The 20,296-nt window shown below is 41.9% G+C and overlaps 1 protein-coding gene across 4 annotated transcripts in view; it reads right to left on the bottom strand.

Annotated features, from left to right (window-relative positions):
• The window catches only part of orc4 (origin recognition complex, subunit 4), a 31,075-nt gene that overhangs the window by 9,353 nt on the left and 1,426 nt on the right, over positions 1-20,296 (bottom strand). For all 4 annotated transcript variants that reach the window (XM_042336514.1, XM_042336515.1, XM_007896351.2 and 1 more), the window contains exons 3-9: positions 19,678-19,751; positions 16,466-16,556; positions 9,732-9,807; positions 9,185-9,270; positions 6,422-6,470; positions 3,872-4,023; positions 1,624-1,797 (exon numbers count right to left, since the gene is read on the bottom strand). In XM_042336514.1, the coding sequence (XP_042192448.1) occupies positions 1,624-1,797; positions 3,872-4,023; positions 6,422-6,470; positions 9,185-9,270; positions 9,732-9,807; positions 16,466-16,556; positions 19,678-19,751 (702 nt within the window). The remainder of the gene's footprint in view (positions 1-1,623; positions 1,798-3,871; positions 4,024-6,421; positions 6,471-9,184; positions 9,271-9,731; positions 9,808-16,465; positions 16,557-19,677; positions 19,752-20,296) is intronic.

Raw genomic sequence — 20,296 nt, 5'->3', positions numbered from 1 at the left:
AGGAACAGAAGAGTTCTCCTGAATTCTGCACTAATTTGCACTAATCTCGTTTGTGGGAAATTCTCTGAAGAACTACAGAAAATTGACGTCAAAGCTACGACTGGATTATCAATCTGCCAGATTCTGCATTCTGCTTTGAAACGCAATGGGAATAGAAGAAATATAGACCCTAATGGAACCGCTCTGCCACACGGAAAGGCCTAGAACAAATGCCCGAGAGACACAGGCCAACTGGGAGAAAATTAAGAGAAAGAAAAAACTGGACACACTAAAATGTACCTGCACATTTCTGAACAGCTGTGTTTAAGGGCAGGCTTTTAACATGAGCCTGTTCACACGGCAGCAGGTTCAGTGTTTGGATGCTGAGTTATAAATATTTGATGCATCAGAGTATTTGTCATAGATTTGGTCATGCATTTGATTTTCCAGATGACACTGAAAACAGTCCGCAATATGTTGTGCCGGAGAAAAACTATTCTAGGCGACTGAATTCTTATTATAAAGCGACGCCTTATTTTTGCGTTGGATAAATAGTAGGTTACTCTTTCCCAGTGTGCATTTCAAGGCTAGAAATTCAGTGTTGTTAATTACGCTAAGCAGAGCCAAGAGGACTGAGATAGTAGTCAATTCCATGATGGACTGGCACAAAATATAGTCAATTCACTTTACAGTACTGTATATTCTGTGAAGCACTTTGAGACGTCTCAAAGGCGTGATAAGGCGCTATATCAAATGCAAGGATTATTATTGGAATTATTATTAGGAGAAGAGTTCTCAATCCTGCATTAAATTGATAGTCTCAATTCATAGATCTATCATAGCAACCATAGGTTGGTGAGGGTAGGAAATGCTGTCAGGAATGTGCTTTCGTCGAAAGCGCTCTGGGAAGCTACTCTGCGTGAGGGGCAAGTTGTGGTTATTGTTTATCAGGAAGTTTTGCTCGGTGTCATCTTGGCCAATGAGCGCTCCTTTTCCTTGCTTCGTTGCTTTAGCGAGTGCGAGCTTCACCAGATGAGAATGAGAAAATGTCAACGTAATATTAAGAGTGACTAAATCAGGAATAATAGTTTTAGATACATATCCAAGTCCAGCAGAATAGGAGAGGGCAAAAATTAAACAATGCATTTTCCTTGTCCAACAGCACTAAGAATCGCGTGATAGCTACAGAAGTGCGCTATTGTGGATTTATCTATTCTCACCCTTCCAATAGTGGTTGTAAAAATCCTGTAGCTCTAATGTTAAGAGGATTAAAATGTGGACCAATATTAACTACCTGCAGGTCATAATGTGGCCTTGTAACGGCAACACATTAGCAATAAAACATTAGTTCAATCCAACAGCATAATAATGCAGAAAATCCAAAGCACTGGACTTATAACAGCACATAATGGAACTTTAAATGCACTCTGCAATTCAATATTCCACGTAGATGGGAATTCCCATTAAAAACAATCCTACAAGCCCCTCTGGCACTCCAAATAATGCCAATATTGATGCATCTTCAATATTCAAACGGAAATCTATTCATACAATGTTTCAGGTGAAGTGCTAGCTTAAAGGCATTACCTGCCTAAGTCTTAATTCACTCCACGTGCAAATGTCCTCAGCAGGAAAAATTATTACCTGTACATTCTGATTCCATTCTTCAGCAAATCGTCGATCTGGAAATTCTTTCGATAATCTAAGCTGGTGCCGAAAGATTTCTACGTATTGATTGAAATCGAATGCGTTCAGCAAGTGTATCTGTCTGTGGGAAAATCTGGATTTCACTCTCTTTTCCAGCAATTCCAAAACATCCTGCAATTAAATAAAACGACTATGAAACAAAATAGCCACACAATTTGTACACAACGCATTTCCCTAATCGAATCCTTTCTTCCAACCCAGCTGCAAGCTTTAGATTTCCAAAGTGCTCTCCCCCCCACCCCCACCTAAGATGTAATCAAAGGAACTTTCATTATTAAATTATGTAGGATTCTAGTTTTCAACGATGCCTTGAAAGGACCGTTTGCTAGAATCCGCAACTGAGAACTGAAAGCAGCTGCAGTACTTTGCTCGCTCGCTTGCTCACGTTGGAGGCAATTCAATCGGATGTAAAAACAGGAATTATGAGAACAAATTGCAACTGGTTAAATCAGACTTCAACATTGTGTCATTTAATGTAGGAGTCCTGTAGTGCAGTGGTTAGCAAGCGAGAGTACCCAGGTTTGAAACCTTAGGCAAATTTCCTTACTCCACACATCTCTGTTTACCTAACAGTCAGTAGGAACCTGGTTGTTAATCGATTGGCGGATCGCTTTACGGAAGTAATCATCCCTCCCTCAAAAAAAAATAATGTGGTCACTCAATCCACGATGGTTTGTGAGACGCTGCTGTGCGCAATTGGCTGCCACCCAGAAAGCATACAGTCAATTCACTTTACAGCATATTTTGTGAAGCGCTTTGAGACGTCTCAATGACATGATAAGGCGTTATACCGAATGCACAGATTATGATGATGATCAGGGAAATACGGTAACGTAAAGGCCAGATAATAGTGTTCCAGAGCAATTCACCCTCGAATTCCTAACCTTAGCTTAACAATAATAATAATCCTTGCAGTTGATAAGGCGCTTTTCACGTCGGGAGGACGTCCCAAAGCGCTTCACAGAATGCACTGTAAAGTGAATTGACTGTATATTTGTGGGCGAACGCGGCAGCCAATTGCGCACAGCAATGTCCCACAAACAGTCGTAGATTGAAAATGACCAATTTATTATTGTTTTTGGTTTTGGAGGGATTATTATTAGGCTCTGTGTGGAGTAAGGAAACTTGCCCAAGGTTTCGCCCTCTGCCTGGAATTGAACTCAGGTCTCTCGCTTGCAAAGCGAGTGCTCTAACCACTGAGCTACAGGACTCCACAACCATTCCTCTCCCCAATGCCTTGGCTGAAATTGGAAACTTTTTTTTCTTTCTTTCAGTAATCCAATATTTCCAGTAGATACACTGTACCAATAGGTTAACTGCACCCAAATTAAACTAATTTGTTTTAAAGTATTTAATTCTGCTCGTTCTCCCAATCCAAACAGTGCCTTATAAACCAACCCCTGGCTCACGGGAACATCAACAAGACACCCCCAACCCCCCCGAACATTAAGTCCGTGTTCGATCATCGTTAAGTAGTGTGCTGTAAATCAAGAAATAATCATTCAGGAAAATTTATTTTGTTGGTCAACCATAAAGGTTGATCCCCACTGCTAAAAAAGTTGCTTCTTCAATCAAATTTATGACAAGAGGGAAACTGTTCTTGCAACTGAGCAGTCAAGGTATCCTCATCCCAATCCTGCCCACCCCCACCCCCGGGTCCTGACCCCTGACTGTTCAGCGCCTTGGGACGTCCTCCCGACGTGAAAGGTGCTTTACACATGTCACTTTGTTGTTGTATACACGTTAGCTATTCAGTTTGACAGAGGGAAAGGTATGTGTCCGTACACCATCACTCCCCTGTACAGTAAATCTTATTAAGGCATTGACACACCCTCTGAATCGCTGCATCAAATCTAAGAATTATTATTATTATTATCATTATCACCATCACCTTGATTTTGAACCCCATCCTTTACTCACATAGCTATTCTAGTCTATTGATATACACTTAACTTTTGATCTTGAAACACTTGGATGAATACAATTCCTGCTCATATCTGTAACAATGGTAAGTGAAAGTGAGTGTGTTTGTACGTGTGTTTGTGTGAGGCGAGTGGGGGCTGAGTATGGAAATGAGAAAGAGCAAATAGGTGAAAAATTAAAACCTGCCTTTGTCTCTAAATTCAGCTGCCAAATCAAATTCAAATAGTTTTTTTTTTTAAGAAATATTCTCCGGTGCCCTTACCAGTCGGCAAGTCAGCCCCACCACGACCACAGGCGTCTGGGCTGACTGAGAAACGTCAAAGAGGTTGTAAAGCAAGGTCTGATTCTTGTGATGAGCAAAGAGGTCAAACTCTTCCAGGACAAAGAGCACTGGGCGGCTGCTACTGCGATCTCCTGGATGGAAACAATAAAGGACATTATAAAGAGAGAAAGAAAACACTTGAAACAGGTATCAAGTCACTGGGGGCAGGGAATTGTCCCACTCAGCAACTGTTAAGCCCACAAGCCAAAGCTCTAACGGGCAGGGTGGTTCTAGCTGGACAAGCAGTGGGAAAGCTTGCCAGACAGTTCTCTCGATGCCAAGCAATACGGTTTTAGCTGGTCATACTCCAGCAGTTACCTCAACACACACTCTGGGGTCCCCAAGCCTTGGCTCTTGCCAACCTGCGCCTAATACTTTCCGTAATTAGGTAAGCAACAACAATAATAATATTACATTTGTAGAGCGCCTTTCATGTCGGGAGGACGTCCCAAAGCGCTGAACAGTCAGCTGTCGGGGCGACGTCCCAAAGCGCTGAACAGTCAGCTGTCGGGGCCGAGCATGGGGGAGGGGGGGTGTAGTGGTGAGGGATGGCAGAGAGGTGGGAGGGAGACCAAAGGCACGGTCGAAGAGAAGGGTTTTGAGACCGGCCTTGAAGGAGGCAAGGGAAGCGAGGCGAAGGGACCGTGGGATGGAGTTCCAGAGTGTGGGGGCAGAGAGGCTGAAAGCTCAGCCACCAATGGTAGGGCGGGAGACATGGAGCAGACCGGAGCCTGATGAACGGAGGGAGCGGGCAGGTTGGTAGGGAGTCAGCATGTCAGAGAGGTAGGAGGGGGCAAGGCCATGGATGGCCTTAAAGGTGAGGTCGAGGATCTTGAACTCGATCCTCTGGGGGATGGGGAGCCAGGGGAGTCGGGCGAGGGTGGGAGTGATGGAGTCGCGGAGCCTGGTGCGTGAGGGTACACGAGCTGCAGCGTTTGGGATCTGCAGCAGGTTGCATCCTTCCAGGGAGTGAGAGAGTGCACATTTCATTCCAACAATCTATCTCTGGACTCTCCATGTGTAAGTGGGAATGCATGGAATTCTCAGTTTGGTTTGGGCTCTCTTAAGCACGGTGATGGGTTTCCGAATGTGGCGAGACACCCGGCTGACCAAAAACAAAGGTACCAAAAAAATGGCTAACGGAAGGCCTTCATTGATGCTGGTAATAAAACCACAGACCCATAGAAATGTAAAGCCCAGCTGATAACGAGCTAACACCAAGTTTCTAATTCCCATCCCCTTCTGAATACTATGGGAAGGGGTGATGTCAGTTGCAGCAACAGTTTGCAAATAATTCAATACGTCAAATCTAACACAGACAATTGGCATCCAGATCTGTAGCTGCGCGGTGTTGGGAAATCAGAGTGAAATGCCCCAAAAAAAAAACCAGTTTGTGGGACGCTGCTGTGCTGAATTGGCTGCCACATTTCGCCCCCAAAACATATAGTCAATTCACTTTACAGTTCATTCTGAGAAGCGCTTTGGGTCGTCTAGGTGATGTGATAAGGCGCCCTCTCAAATGCAAAGATTATTATTGTTATTCTGTACGCTGTACAATTCCGATGAGCTGCCCAACCTTCAACACGCAAACAAACACCAGGTAAGTCTGAGACCCAGGAACCATTCAAAACCATGCTCCTCTGTAATAAAAATAGCTGCCTGTCTGTTGCTCTCCCTGTGCACTCGAAATTCACACTTCAACATTTTTAAACTTTATTTTTTGCTTGGCAAGAATGAAATTCAATTTTACGGCACAGAGGCAAATTTATAGGTAGAAATTCCCCTCTCGCCAGCCCAATGGGAAAATTGCAATCTGCGCTCCTAACAGCTGGAAGCATTTTCCAATGGATAGCTTTAACCGTTTCAAGGGATTTATGCTTGTGAACTGCAACCTTTGAAATCAATACAAGCCAAGCCAATAAAGGGGAAACACATCAATAACCGACAGCTATGGATCGATCGTGACTCACGGATCCATAAAATTAATCACAAACTGCGATTCTTAATAGTTCCCATTTTGGTTTTGCTTCTCTCTTTGTAACTGCAGCTGTGGCTTCCGCCCTTCACAATAGGCAAACAAGACTTTGTCTAAGCCTTTGTCAGGGTGGGTCCAACCATTTGGACTACTGAGACCCGGATGCCCAATTTGCGAGACGTCCGCGGGCTGCAGAACCAATATTGTTGCGTTTCCCTTCTAGAACACAACACACACAGGTCATGGAGAGAAAGCAGTCCGCGGGGCCGCCAGTTGGATCACTCAGCAGGTTTTACACAGGGTTTGGCGAGCCAGGCGCACACAAACATTAGATTTGAAGTGTCGCCAGGGCTGGTAACACTGCGCCCAATCACGAGTGGCAACTTTCAGCAGGGAGGAAATGAAAAATCAAAATGCATCAATCAGCCCTGCACTGTGCGTGTTGCGAAGTTTTCATTACAAACCATTTTGTGCTAAATTTAAGAGCTCTTATCAAACAGTTTGACCGCGCCTACCTTTTTTCAAAGCCTCCAGAAGAAACGCAAGGTTTTCGGCAAAGCTTCCCTGAAATTACAAAAGTTTAAACAACGTCAAGGGTTCTTCCCAGAAGGATTAGCTCTCTCTGCATACGATATTGAAAATAAAAAGGGACGGTATTTACAGTGAAGTGGATAGAACTGTAGCTTATGAACCAGGTTCCCACTGGTTTGAATCCCAGTCTGTGGTTACTAGTCTCAGATAGAGTTGCAAGAGGAGAATAAATTGGTCCAGTTTTGGGGAGGATGGGGGAAACCACACTGGGTTCAAGCTCCTTATCCCTGTATAGCATCCTCTACTGGTTGTGCATGTGGGGCAGCTGGGTGGGGAGAGGTCAGTTGAGCAGCCTGCCAATACTCACTGCCAAGGCTCCCGCATAAATTGACAGCGCTCTGGGACGCTAAGCTGCATGAAGGGGGCTGTATAAGTTGTTGTTGTTGACAGGGAACCGGAGGTCAACCAGTGTCTGTGGAACTGCATGCCAATAAGGGGAAGCTGGAGCAAAAGGATAGAGATGTATAGCAGCGGGGAAACATGGGGACGCACTAGATATATACAATAAGATACTGTTATTCCGCTGAAAGAAAGAGGCAGTAGCATATGAAATTTAGCCAGTTTTGGTAACTTGCAAATCATGCTGCTGTAATGGAGTTGTCAGCTCCGGGTTCCCCATGGCAAGGATTTATGATGACTTTTCCTCTGGATTCATTCATGCCTCTGTTTACCTAGCAGTAAGTAGGAACCTGGTTGTTAGCTGAGTGGCGGATCGCTTTCCAGGGGTAATAATCCCTCCAAATTTTATTATTTTGTTTTAATTTGGTCACTCACGTTACACTTCATACTTTTTATCCATGGTTTGACATGGCAGCCACATAAGCCGTGGCAAGTTGAAGGCAAAGGAGCTTGTGGAAGTCTGTACCCACATCCGGATATTTTTGTAAACTGGTTGTACATTAGTAGCTATGGGTGCCACTAGATGTGTCAGGTAATACACGTGGCAACTGTGCGGTGGGATCAGGATTTTATTCTGCGCCCACAAGTGTTATGAGCAAGAAAGCCACACAATCTATTCAAGTGCTCCCAAGAGCACTTCAACCTTTTCACTGCAGTAAGTGGTTAGGCACAAAATTGTATCTAAATCCAAATCCACTTGGGAGGTTGATGAAATTGGATCCAGATGACATATGGGGAGATGCAAGCAACCACTGCTTCGAGGAGGTGTTTCCAGCCGGGAGCCCACAGGCTCAAACAACCTTGAGCCACATTTTATTTAGAAACAAGGCTTTTACTTTGTTGGGAGATTCAGAGGTGGAAGGAAGGAGATTCAGCAGCAGTCACATCAAACCCTCTCTGGGTTACATTTGCTGATCTTTCCCTTCCTACGCCACAGGACCTGAGCTCATAATCTAGGCTGACTCTCGATGCAGTACTGTACTAAGGGATGCTACATTGGTGGAGGTGCTGTCTTTTGTATCAGACATTACATGAAGCTCTGTGTTGTCTATATCACAACAACAAATTGCATTTTTGTTTTTAATTAAAAATGCAGGTTGCTGTTGTTGTATAGATAACACAGGACCTCATGTAATGTCTTTAACAAGTGGACATTAACGATCCCACAGCACTATTTGAAAGGAGAGGGAAATTCCCCTGGTATCCTGGCCAACAATCCTCCAGATTAATTTCTCACGAGCCTCGTGGCTATTTGTGGAACCTTGCTGACTGCTAAGTTTGCCGATAAGTACAGTTGATAGGAAAGACTTAAGAAGTAGTTGGCAGACTAGTTGATGTAAGGGTCGAGAAAGATGCGATTCATTTCTTTCTTACATTAAGGCACTTCCACCAGGTCATCTTAAACTCTTTTTGACTATCAAAAGCATTGATATGGGGTAATTTACCCACAAACTTAACAAAGTAACTGCTCCCTCTTGTTATTTATTGTACACAGCACATATGCTTACCAGTACGAGGGACTGGAGCAATACAAGAGGCCACAACACACAGGGAGCGACATCAACTGTGAACAAATTCCCCAGAAGCTGATCATTTGGGTTTCCTGGGCACTAACAAATGTCCCACTTCTGGTTCATAAGGTCAGGTCACCACCACCATCTCCTCCTTATGTGTTGTGGCTGCAGAAGCACTGACCAGCCATCATGCCCCAATTTGGCACTGGTTAGGATTTTTGGGACTTACATTTACCACGTTCTAATGGGAATCCACTGTATATACAGGAAACCTCAGGAATGTAATAACAACAATCCTTGCATTTGACATAGTCCCTTATCACGTCTTCTAGACGTCTCAAAGTGCTTCACAGAATACACTGTAAAGTGAATTGACTGTATATTTTGTGGGCGAAACGCAGCCGCCAATTGCTCGCAACAGTGTCCCACAAAACGTTGTGGATTAGTGATGACTGTTTGTGGGATTATTTTTATTTTAGTGTATTTTTAAAGGCTTTATTACTCTGGAAATGCGATCCGCCAATCGACTAACACCCAGTTCCTACTGAACAGAGGCATGTGGAGTAAGGAAACTTGCCAAACATTTGCCCTGCCCAGGAATTGCTTGCAAGGCGGGCGCTTTAATTAATACGCTACAGGACTCCTTATAAGCACATACGTGTTTTTACTTTAAAACCCAAGAAACAATTAAAATGATTCCCGTTACACATGAGCCAGCAGTTAATGGTGCAGGGAACCACAAGTTCTCTGTGTTGGTTATAAAAAGGTACTCACAAACACTTTATCTCCAACAACATTCTCAAGCTGGAGCTGTCTTGTGATTTCTTTCAAGGCAATCTTGTCATCTGTCTGCAATAAGCCTAAAAAACATTTTTGTTTAAACAATTTACATGGACCAAAACAATAAATCGCATCTGCAGGCCCTTCAAATGTGATGGATGGTTAATAGGAAGTAAAACAATCTTCTGTATAAAAAAAATGTGGTTTTCAATATTTCTGAATAATAAATAAAAATAATCTTTGCATTTGATATAGGGCCTTAAAACATTGCTGAGACGTCTCAAAGCACTTCACGGGATATATTGTGAAGTGAATCGACTGTATATTTTGTGGGTGAAACGCGGCAGCCAATTGTGACCAAGTGAATGTGACAGTTTGAAGCTGCGTTACACAATGTTTTGTCACCTGGCACCTTGGATTGAAAGGGCTGATGATCTTAGAGGATAACAGAATTCTAATGTGAAACATCAAACATACACACCCAACTTATTAATGAAAGAAAAGTGTAACATTTAGTGATTTTTTCTCCCCAGTTACTCACCAGTTAAGTGAACTTGCAGAAGATTCTCCTTGACTGAATTTGCTTCTAACAATTCATTCAAAACGCCTTTCAGCAACTAAATAAAACATAATAAGGAATAAAACACAAGGCAATTCAATATCAATTTAAGGCAAATCTACAACAAGTCCTTCCAATTATCTCTCGATTAATAAAATACAATCGGCCACACATAGAAGCGAAGATTATTCATGTTGCTTACATCAGCGAAATTGTTCAACATATGTATTCTGTGCTGCGTTATTAGTATTCCTTCACTTATTTCTACTGAATCTTTCACCTAACTCACCATAGTACATTTTATATAATATTTTCTGAAGATACCTTGAGAAAAACAAATTGATTGAAAAATATACTGTTTTGGCTGTTATTCAACACTGGGCTAATGACTATCTGTAAATAAGCTTCAGATGTTTGCTGAAAATCAGTATTCCAACAAGAAATATGTTAAATCTCTTGAGTTAAATTTTTTTTAATATTCTGGTCAGCCAATCTGCCTTTAAATCAGAGAGGATTTCACAACAGAACACAAAATTGTACTCATAAACCTTTAAGTCCTCTAATTGTCCCTTATGAGATCATGACAAATATATATGTTCAGTATATTTTAAATGAAGGGATTCTTGCACTCCAGCCAATTTATTGCTGTATTTGTGCAAGAGGTTTGGATAAAAAAAGCAGGCTTCGAACGAATGAGAATGGTTTGCATGAAGGTCACACTGACACAGCTGGCAAGGAAAATAGTTTTCAAACTAATATCTTCAGGGCTGTTGTGCGGAAAACCATACATATCATAACCCTGCACATCTTCCAACATAATATTGTATAATCCAGGGAGATTCCCTCCACAGTGTCTCCACTCCTAATCACTGATTCAGTGTGAACAATTTTCAAACCATTAACCAGACCTTTTATTTCGCCACCACTAATCCGCCTCAGTTAGGATTTGTTTTTTGGGGGGGAATAAAAAAAAGGTTAACCTCTGAGCTTCTCGTATTATGGATTCCTATTAAAACAAGGCACAATTCAGCATAGTTTTGAATTACCAGCGATGTACAATATATGAACTGTTCCTAGTACTCCAAGAATACGTACAACATAATAATACTCGCATTTGATATAGCACCTTATCTTGTTTTCTAGATGTCTCAAAGCACTTCACAGAATATACTGTAAAGTGAATTGACTGTATATTCTGTGAGCGAAACCCGGCAGCTGATATACTAACTAAGGAGTAGTCTCTAAAATACAGTAGTCTCTAAATGAATAAATTTAGTGACAATTTGTTTTCCTTAGCACAATACGAATGTTCCTCCTAATGAGAAAATTCCATGATGAAATACTTTTTATTGTAGTTGCTGTACGGAAATATGAATGACATAATTTAGTTGAAATTATGAGTTTATTGGATGCGGAAATTATTGTGTAATAGTTCAGGCTATTTATTTTAGTTTCCATTTGAGATTAATAACTGAGCCATGTCAAAGAGACCCACACATGCATCCTCAGTCTGTTACAAACAGCCCAACTTAATGAATTGTTATTTGTGCACTAAAACCCGAACACAGGTGAAGCAAATAGTAAGGCACGTTTTGATATTGCAATAATAATGATCCTTGTCTTTTAATCATCACATCCTCAAAACGTCTCAAAGCGCTTCATAGAATACACTGTAAAGTAAATCGACTGTGTATTTTGTGGGCGAAACGCGGCAGCCAATTGTGTGACAAAATTATTATGTGATGTTGATCCTCAAGATCAACAATGGTAGATTTCAAATGATTAAGCAGTTTGTAAAAGTGTCTTCCCAACAGAAACCCCAAAACGATTGCAACATTTACGCTTTCTATCCAGGTAGTTTAAGGAAATGTTAAGCTTTGCCCCTAAGCACTATGTTAACGACTTATTTTCTCCCCTTTTTGCTGATTCTAATTAGAATTGCAACCATTAAATCCGCAGACCATCACTGTAATATGACGCTAATTGTTAATCAAATAAAAAAACAGGAAGCTACTTATATGGGATGAAGAAAGCGGTTTGTGCCTAAGAGCCAACCAGACAAATATTATTTATAAAGCATTTAGCACCTGATTATGTGTCAATCTCTGATTCTTACCTAACTTAACTCCCCATGACTGTTTTAGTACCACATCAGAACAATTGCATTTTTTTTGTTTCCAAGTGCAATGTCACACAAATTAAGATTCCTTCCTAACAATTTAGATACAAGCCCTTCAAATTAAATCTTAGTTTGATTTTTTTGCCACAAAAAACCCTCATCAGAACAGTTAATCCTTCAATAAGACATTATTTACAATCATTACGTTATTTGCTTATAAATTCTGACTCTCAACAGTTTAGAGGGAATCAAAATGAGTCTGATTACAAACTTAAGGGACAAAAACAAGAGGAAAAGAGACATCTGGAAAAAGGCGTGTGTACATATACTGTGTGATGAAACTATTTGTGGTGTTTGGAGCCAGATTAATGAGACAGATATCCAAGAACCGTTTGAACTTTTTGTTTGTTTTGAACTAATTCTCATAGTTTAGCTAAAACTGAGTTTTTCTAAATCACTTGGTTTGACCATTACCACAGGAAAATGTACAAAAAAATATACATAAACCCATAAATCTCTGTGCATTCAACTGATCTGTAACAAAGCTAAGACAATGTAATTTCAGTTCACTGCACGCATCTAGTTCATGTGCTCCAGATTTCCTTCATCTGCATAGCGGGTCAAAGTATGTGCAATATTGACAAAGTCTTGAGAAAAAACAGCAACCACTAGAATTCAAAAAATTCCTGTTGGTACATTTTTTTTCACAAGTAAATCAGTCTTTTCTTTTAAAAAAACAGCAAACGTTTTACCAACTACATTTAAATATTAAATGCATTAATAAATCACGGTCAGCCTGGCTCAGTTGGTGGTACTCTCGCTTCGAAGTCAGAAGGTTGTGGGTTTCAAGTCCCACATTAGGATAAACTCATATAATCTGGACTGACACTCCAATGCAGTGCTCTACTGTTGCCAGCGCTGTCCTTGGGATGAGATGTTACACGGACGACCCGTCTAACTATTCAGGTGGACGTTAAAGATCCATGACACTATTGGAAAAGAGAAAGGAACTTTTTCCTGGTATCCTGAGCCAACAATCCTCAAAAACATATTGGTCATTTACTTCATGGCTGTTTGTGAAATATTGCTGTGCGCATAGGCGGGCTTTCAGCCTATCTCCCCCCACTTTCTGGAACTCCATCCTGGTGTCCCTCCGATTCGCTTCCTCCCTCAACTTGTTCAAGCTATGTCTCAAGGTGTTTCTCTCTGACTGTGCTTATGGTCATCTTTCCCCCTCCCCGGCCCCTCTCGGTTCCCCTCCCCAACTCGGATGCCAAGCCGTTATTCTTAAGAGCCCTGGTACGTCCTTCCAAAGTAAAACGATTTGCATTTATACAGCACGCTTCACGCAGGGTAGCGTCCTGGAGCACTAAAAAGGCGCTATACACATGTAAATTTGTATTGTGTTAATCACTCAACATAGTTAACTCTTGTAACAACTGTGCAGTATTCACAAGCATCATTTGATTTAATAATTACGAGGAAAGTAAGTAAGAGGCATCTGAACAGGGAGTTAAGAATAGCGTAGATGTGTGTAAAAAAAACACTTAGGAGTGTGGAAGCAGGCAGCCAAGAGTTTCATGAGAGTAACATTAGTTATTACAACACATAGACGGGATCGGAACAGAGGGGAAAGGAACTTCGAAAGAAATGGATTCGAAAAATGCAATCTGACCTTTTCAGCAAAACAAAGTGAAGCCAGGAAACAGCATTGGCTTAAGTAAACGGACCATAAAACTGCACTTTTGCACAAGCCCATCGTCATACAGGATTTTATCCATTTACACCAACTCAATTCATTTCAATTCAAGGTGTGAGACAAACTGGTACAACCAGTCTTTACCCAGCTGTTCACCATTTGTAAAGATCCCAGGTGTGTGAATGCACTGGTTTCTATGGTGGTAAACAAAGTCCTTTTGAATTGGCTTCAAAGTGCAATATTTCAGGCTGAACATTGCTAACTTTAAATAATAAATAAATAATCCTTGCATTTGATACAACACCTTTCACCTTTTCTTCTTGCAGTGAGGGCAATAGTATGGATAATTGTTGTGACAAGTGCAATAGGTTTATTAACCCACTTATTCCTTTCCTGATCCAGGGAGGAGGTGAAGGGAGGAAGGAAGAGCTAGCTGTGGCCATAGTTCTTTTCATATTAAAATGTATAATAATAATACTTGCGTTTGATATAGTGCCTTATCATCGTTGAGACATTTCAAAGATCTTCACAGAATATACTGTAAAGTGAATGGTCTGTATTCTGTGGGCGAAACACAGCAGCCAACTGCACACAGCAGTTTCCAAAAACAGTCATGAATTGAGTGACCAAATTTCTCCCCACCCAATTGTCACCCAATTTTCTGTCCCCTCTCTATGAAAGGTCGTTGTAGTTTCAGAAGCCATCTAGTTTTTCCATACAAACCTCATCAGTCAGCAAGCTATTTTTAAAGTAAAAGCATTCAGCTCTTGAAAAGCAAACTGTGTAAGAGAAACGCACCAGAAGTTGTGAATAAACACAAGTAATAGAAATTTGATTGCATGTCACTCTTGTGAAAACCTGAGGCTTTGACACTGCTCAACAGATCGTAGTAAGCTTATTCACCAGAACTGTTTGCACTTACTAAATGCCAAACACAATTAGTTGGTCGAGACACCGGGAATTACTCCCTTTTCTTTTCAAATGGTGTCAGGGGATCTTCAATGTACACCTGGACCAGGCAGACCAGAGCTCGGCTTAATGTCTCATTTGAATTTATATTACAATATATCTGAAGGACAGCACTTCCAACAATGCACCATACCCCCAACCGCTACACGGGATTTTGCAGTCTTGACTATATGGATCCAAGTCTCGACATGGGGCTTGAACCCACAAGCTTCTGACTCAGAGGTGAGAGTGCTACCAACTGAGTCAGGTTGACACACACTAGCGTTAGTGAGGTGAGGAACACTCCAATAGCAGGCCAACTCCACATATGCAGAATTCCAATAATAGGCATTTGCATTTTTACAATAAGAAATCATGCCACTATTTTTTTTGCAAAAAAAAAGTTCCCTTAAATAGACAGCCCAAGTACTTTTAAGGCACGATTTCGAACAAAATCAAAATCAAATTGCCTCCTCTGTACTTCCACTCCAGCAGTTTTGAATCAAAATGCTGCTCAAACCACCTACACCACCAATTTATACTGCATTTCAGAACAATCTACTGCAAACTGTGTGCCCTATCTAGTACAAATAGGGCACAGACACAGCTGGATTCACTGGTCTTCCTGGATAAAATATCCCACAAGCTTATTGTGCAAAAGGACTTTCACCTGAAATCCTTTCTTACTTGTCCGGCTTCACTGGCCCCATCCCTCAGAGAATCGAGTACAAAACTCTCGTTCTCACCTTCAAATCCTTCCACGGTCTTGCTCCCCACGACCTCTCTCCTAACCCCATATCAGCCTATCCGCTCCCTCGGCTCAGCGGACACCGACCTGCTTCAGATCCCCCGCACTTCCAGCCCCACCATTGGTGGTCAGGCATTCAGCATCCCTGCCTCCACACTGTGGAATTCGATCCCGCAATCCCTCCGCCTCACCCTCTTCCAAGTACTGTCTAAAGACATTCCTCTTTGACAGTGCTCTTCAGCCACCCTCCCACCTCCACCCCCCTGCCTTCCATCCCTCCTGACCCCAACTTGGGTCCAAAAACCCGATTGCCCAGCGCCCTGGACATCTTTCCGACGTAAAGGGCGCTGTACAAGTGTACAAGTTATTGCTGTTATTTCCAAATTCTATTTATTTTGGTGACGCTCCTTCATAATCTTGAAACTGTCCATCACGTCATCCCACAGTCTCCTGTTGTTGAAAGAGGTCAATCCCGACTTCCTTAACCATTCCTCATAACTTGGATTCCAAAGAATTGGTATATGGTCTAGCTTGCTCGTTTCTGTGTCCTTTCAAGGGCAATCTCTCCTTCCTAAGATAAACTGACGAAGTCTCCCTGGTCAGAATGAATCATTTTAAAATACTGCCAGTCCCGCACATTCTCTAAAAGGAATGGATTGCAAGACAAATATGTCATTTTTTAAATGTACGTGACCGCTAAGACCTGCTGCTATGACAGTCTAGACAAATCTTACAAACAGATCATTATTTCAGCAGTCTTCAAATCAACTTGCGCCAGAAAATTCTCTACGGCTTCAATAAAGACCATTTCACAACCTGGTAAAGGGAGTGCACAATTGGCTGCTCTTCCCTCACTGTCCCACAGCAAGACAATGCATCAACAACAACTTGTGTTTCTCTAGCACCCTTCACGCAGTGCAGCCACTCGCGGTGCTTAACAGCACCTATAAAAGCTGCCCCTTGAATGAAAACCGTAAAATAAGGACACAAGGACGTTAGAATTCGAGCTCCGAGATGCTTGCTCATTGAATCAAGCACGCCAACAAAGAGATGGTAGAAGTGGGAGAAGTTGAAATGTCACTCAAGGCTAAAACCCCTGGCCGCAGGCTCCCAGGCTGCTCCTAATTGTTTTAAAAAAAAATAAACGTGCCGTTTGCTCTCATTGCAGTACAGGGGGAATGTTATACACAAGGAACGTTTACCATTGTTTTCCCTGCTCCTCTGGGACCAACAATCAGGACAGAGTTGCTCTCTCCGTGAACAGCTGTTCGTTTCAGTAGCTCGCTCAAATTCCTGAAAAACACCAGCAAAGCAGCAGTGTGACAAATTTACATGCGGTGAAAAAAAGATCAAAACTGAGCAGCCGTGCAGAGCCATATACCAGTAAAATTGCAGCCTTTCAGTTGCGGTCTTGGAAAGAACACTTGCATCAGACATGTCACCCTGGTGCTCTGTTTCACTGTGCTGCTGAATTTCTTCAAACCACAAGTATTCTTAATTTTGTTTAGAGTTTAAAAGAACGATTCAGTCATTTGCAAGGTGGTACAGCCTCGATTTATTTAATCAGAATACAGTAAAGGGTTATACAGCCTCTCCTCCCGTATCCCTCTCATGTACGAGTTGAGTTTCTGCTTAAATACATACACACTTTCTGCTTCAATCATGGCAGTGAACTCCACATTATAATATAATAATCCCTGCATTTCGTATAGTGCCTTATCACATCATTGAAACGCCTCAAACTGCTTCACAAAATATACTGTAAAGTGAATTAACTGTATATTTTGTGGGCGAAAAGGTGCAGCCAATTGCACAAGGCAATGACCCACAAACAGTCATGGATTGAGTGACCAAATTATTATTATTTTTAATTTTAAGGGATTATTGCCCCACGTTGAGCAATCCACCAAGTGACTAACTACCGGGTTCCTACTTACTGCCAGGTAAACAGACGTGTGTGGAGTTCGTTCAAACCTCTCTCTCATCAAAGGTCTTGCTTAGTTTTTTTTTAAAAAAGGGAAAGAGATAAAAGCTGCATAAGGGAAGCAGATTAGTACGTTAGTGAGCGAAGTGGAGTACCAAAGCTTGCATCATCATCTTGGGAGAGGCACGGGTATGATCTTATTCTGTGAATTCTTGTCTGAGTCGCTGTGCTACAGAGAGAAATCTAAGCACATCCAGAAGAAGGGAAGAGGAGAGAGAGAAAAAAAAGCAGTGGGAGTTTTATCCCTCTGATGACATTGTGTTTCAAACTGCCAGCTCAATAGCGTCATTGGGAGACCTTAGGGAGCAGGACATCTGCTTGCTGGGTGGCAGATGTTATCTGGGAGGAAATTACAGGGATGTAAAATTTAAAGTAAATGTGTCTGCAGGCAAGGCTTCTTACAGCATTACAACTATTGTCCCATATTGGGGTCCTGTAGCTCAGTGCTAGAGCACTCGCCTCACAAGCGAGAGGACCTGGGTTCGATTCCTGGCAGAGTGAAACGTCACGCAAGTTTCCTTACTCCGCACGCCTGTTTACCTAGCAATAAGTAGGAACCCGGTTGTTAGTCGATTGGCAGATCACTTTTCCGGGGGTAATAACTGCTTCAAAAAAGTTAATAATTTGGTCACTCGATGCACAATCGTTTGCGGGACACTGCTGTGCGCAAGTGTACAGTCAATTAACTTTACAATATATTCTGTGAAGCACTTCGAGGCATCTCAAAGACATGATAAGGTGTTATAATAATAATAATCCTTGCATTTGATATAGCTCTTTTCACGTCTTCTAGACGTCTCAAAGCGCTTCACAGAATACGCTGTAAAGTGAATTGACTATATTTGTGGGCGAAACGCGGCAGCCAATTGCGCACAGCAGCGTCCCACAAACATTCGTGGATTGAAAATGACCAATTTATTATTGTTTTGGAGGGATTATTATAAGGAGTTTGATATTATTATATCAAATGCAAGGATTATTATGTTTCATGTCAGGACTGCAGGGTCTTTATTGCTATCCTAGATTTTTTTTCGGTCAGGCAGGTGTCTGACACATGTGGAAACCCAGTACAACAGACAGCAGTTTCATTCATATAGTGCCCTTCACTTAGGACACCAAGATGTGAAGAATGGAATGGGCACTCAGTCCTTGGAACCACCCTGCTGATCCCTAATTCTGCAGAATATTTGTCACAGGTTGGCAAGAGGCAAGGCTTAGGGACCCCAGAGCATGTGTTGGAATACTGCTAGAGTTTAACTAGCTAAAAAAAAATCTAACTTTTCATTGAGAGCATTGTCTATCAAGCTTCCTGCTGCTTGTCTGGCTAAAACCATGCAATCCATTGGGGCTTTAGCTTGGAGGGTTAAGAAGAGCTGAGTGGAAAGAATCTCTGCTCCCAAAATAATGCTAAATAGCTAGGATGGCTGGTCAGTCATCAGCAGTGCCTGAGAGTACTTCAGAACCCACATGGCTCTGGAACCAGACTATCAGCAGGACGAAACATTGGGCAGATTCCCTAACTCCACACGCCTCCGTTTACCTAGCAGTAAGTAGAAATCCGGTTGTTAGTCGATTGGCGGATTGCTTTTCCGGGAGGGGAATACTTCCTTCAAAAAAGAAAAAAACATGACTGTTTGTGGGACACTGCTGTGCACAACTGGCTGCCGGATTTCGCCCACAGTCAACTCATTTTACAGTATAATCTGTGAAGAGCTTTGAGATGTCTTGAAGACATGATAAGGCACTATATCAAATGCAGGGATTAGTATTATGACCAAGCCCGACACACATGTTGACTTGATCCCGGCATTCCGTTGCCACCTATGTGACCTTGGAGCCAGCTCAGCGCCGAGTAGATCCTGTCTACCTTCCTCCCCGCAGGACCGTGAACCAGAGCAAGATGGGACTTTTTTTTTTTGCTCTCCAGAGATGCAACAACTCACGACCGCGGCAAGTTCATTCCAACAGCACGGCAAAGAATCGAAATCTTGCTTATGGGGCTAGCAATTTCAAATGGTGTGTGCAGACTTCCACCATGAACTGTGCTCCCAGGAAATGAGGTGAACACTCCAGTGGCGAACACAAAAACAGCAAATAAATAAAACAACTTTCCAAACATCTTTTTCTGCTCCTCTACACAATGTCCAGCAGAAGAGGAGATGGATCCAATTTACTTCATAGGGTTACGTCTGCACTGTACCATGCAATAAATAATCATAATAATCCTTGCATTTGATACAATACCTTATCACGCCGTTGCGCTGCCTCAAAGTGCTTCACAGAATACGCAAGTGAATTGACAGTATATTTTGTGGGTGAAACGTGGCAACCAATTGCGCACAGCAGTGTCCCACAAACAGTTGTGGATTGAGTGACCAAATTATTATTAATGACAATATAATCATAATTATTATTATAAGGAATGCTTACTTATACTGAGCGTCTACTCCAAGTGGTTTACGAGGGTCGTGTTGGCAGAATCGTGATCTTAATATCTTGTGAATCTGTGTATTCAAGGAGGAACATTAGTCAAACTGAGGAAAACAGGCCAATAGAGTACTGTACATTACAAGTGAGCCATTCAAGTCAAAGATTCAATTTTGAAAAATAAAAGTCGCTTTGCAAATTTAACCAACAGCGAGATTTGCAATTGAATTTGTAATTACATTATTTCAGTGTTTAATGTATTGGAGAAAAAGTGATGCTTAATATTATTTCATAGTCAGCATTAACTCTCCAGTACCTCAGCCAAGTAGCTATTTATCTTTATGTGCACAGTGATATTATGATCAGGTATCAGCCTGGCTCAGTTGGTAGCACTCTCACCTACCAACGTCACAAGATTGCGGGTTCAAGCCCCACAGTAGGACTTTGAACTCATATTGTCTATCTAGGTTGACACTCCAGTGGAGTCCTGATGTCCTGTTTATTCAAACCATCCTTGTTGTCTTCTCCTGGTCCTATGGACACCAATTTAACCAAAAGGTATTACAAAATAAATTTGGTTGCATTTATCTGAATCAATTAATTTTCAGTTCTAAAAGCTCCA

Source organism: Callorhinchus milii, unplaced genomic scaffold (assembly GCF_018977255.1).
Source record: "Callorhinchus milii isolate IMCB2004 unplaced genomic scaffold, IMCB_Cmil_1.0 Scaffold6, whole genome shotgun sequence".
NCBI classification, from domain to species: Eukaryota; Metazoa; Chordata; class Chondrichthyes; order Chimaeriformes; family Callorhinchidae; genus Callorhinchus; species Callorhinchus milii.
The sequence above is the reverse complement of the archived record's forward strand: the minus strand, read 5'-3'. Positions and strand labels throughout refer to the sequence as shown.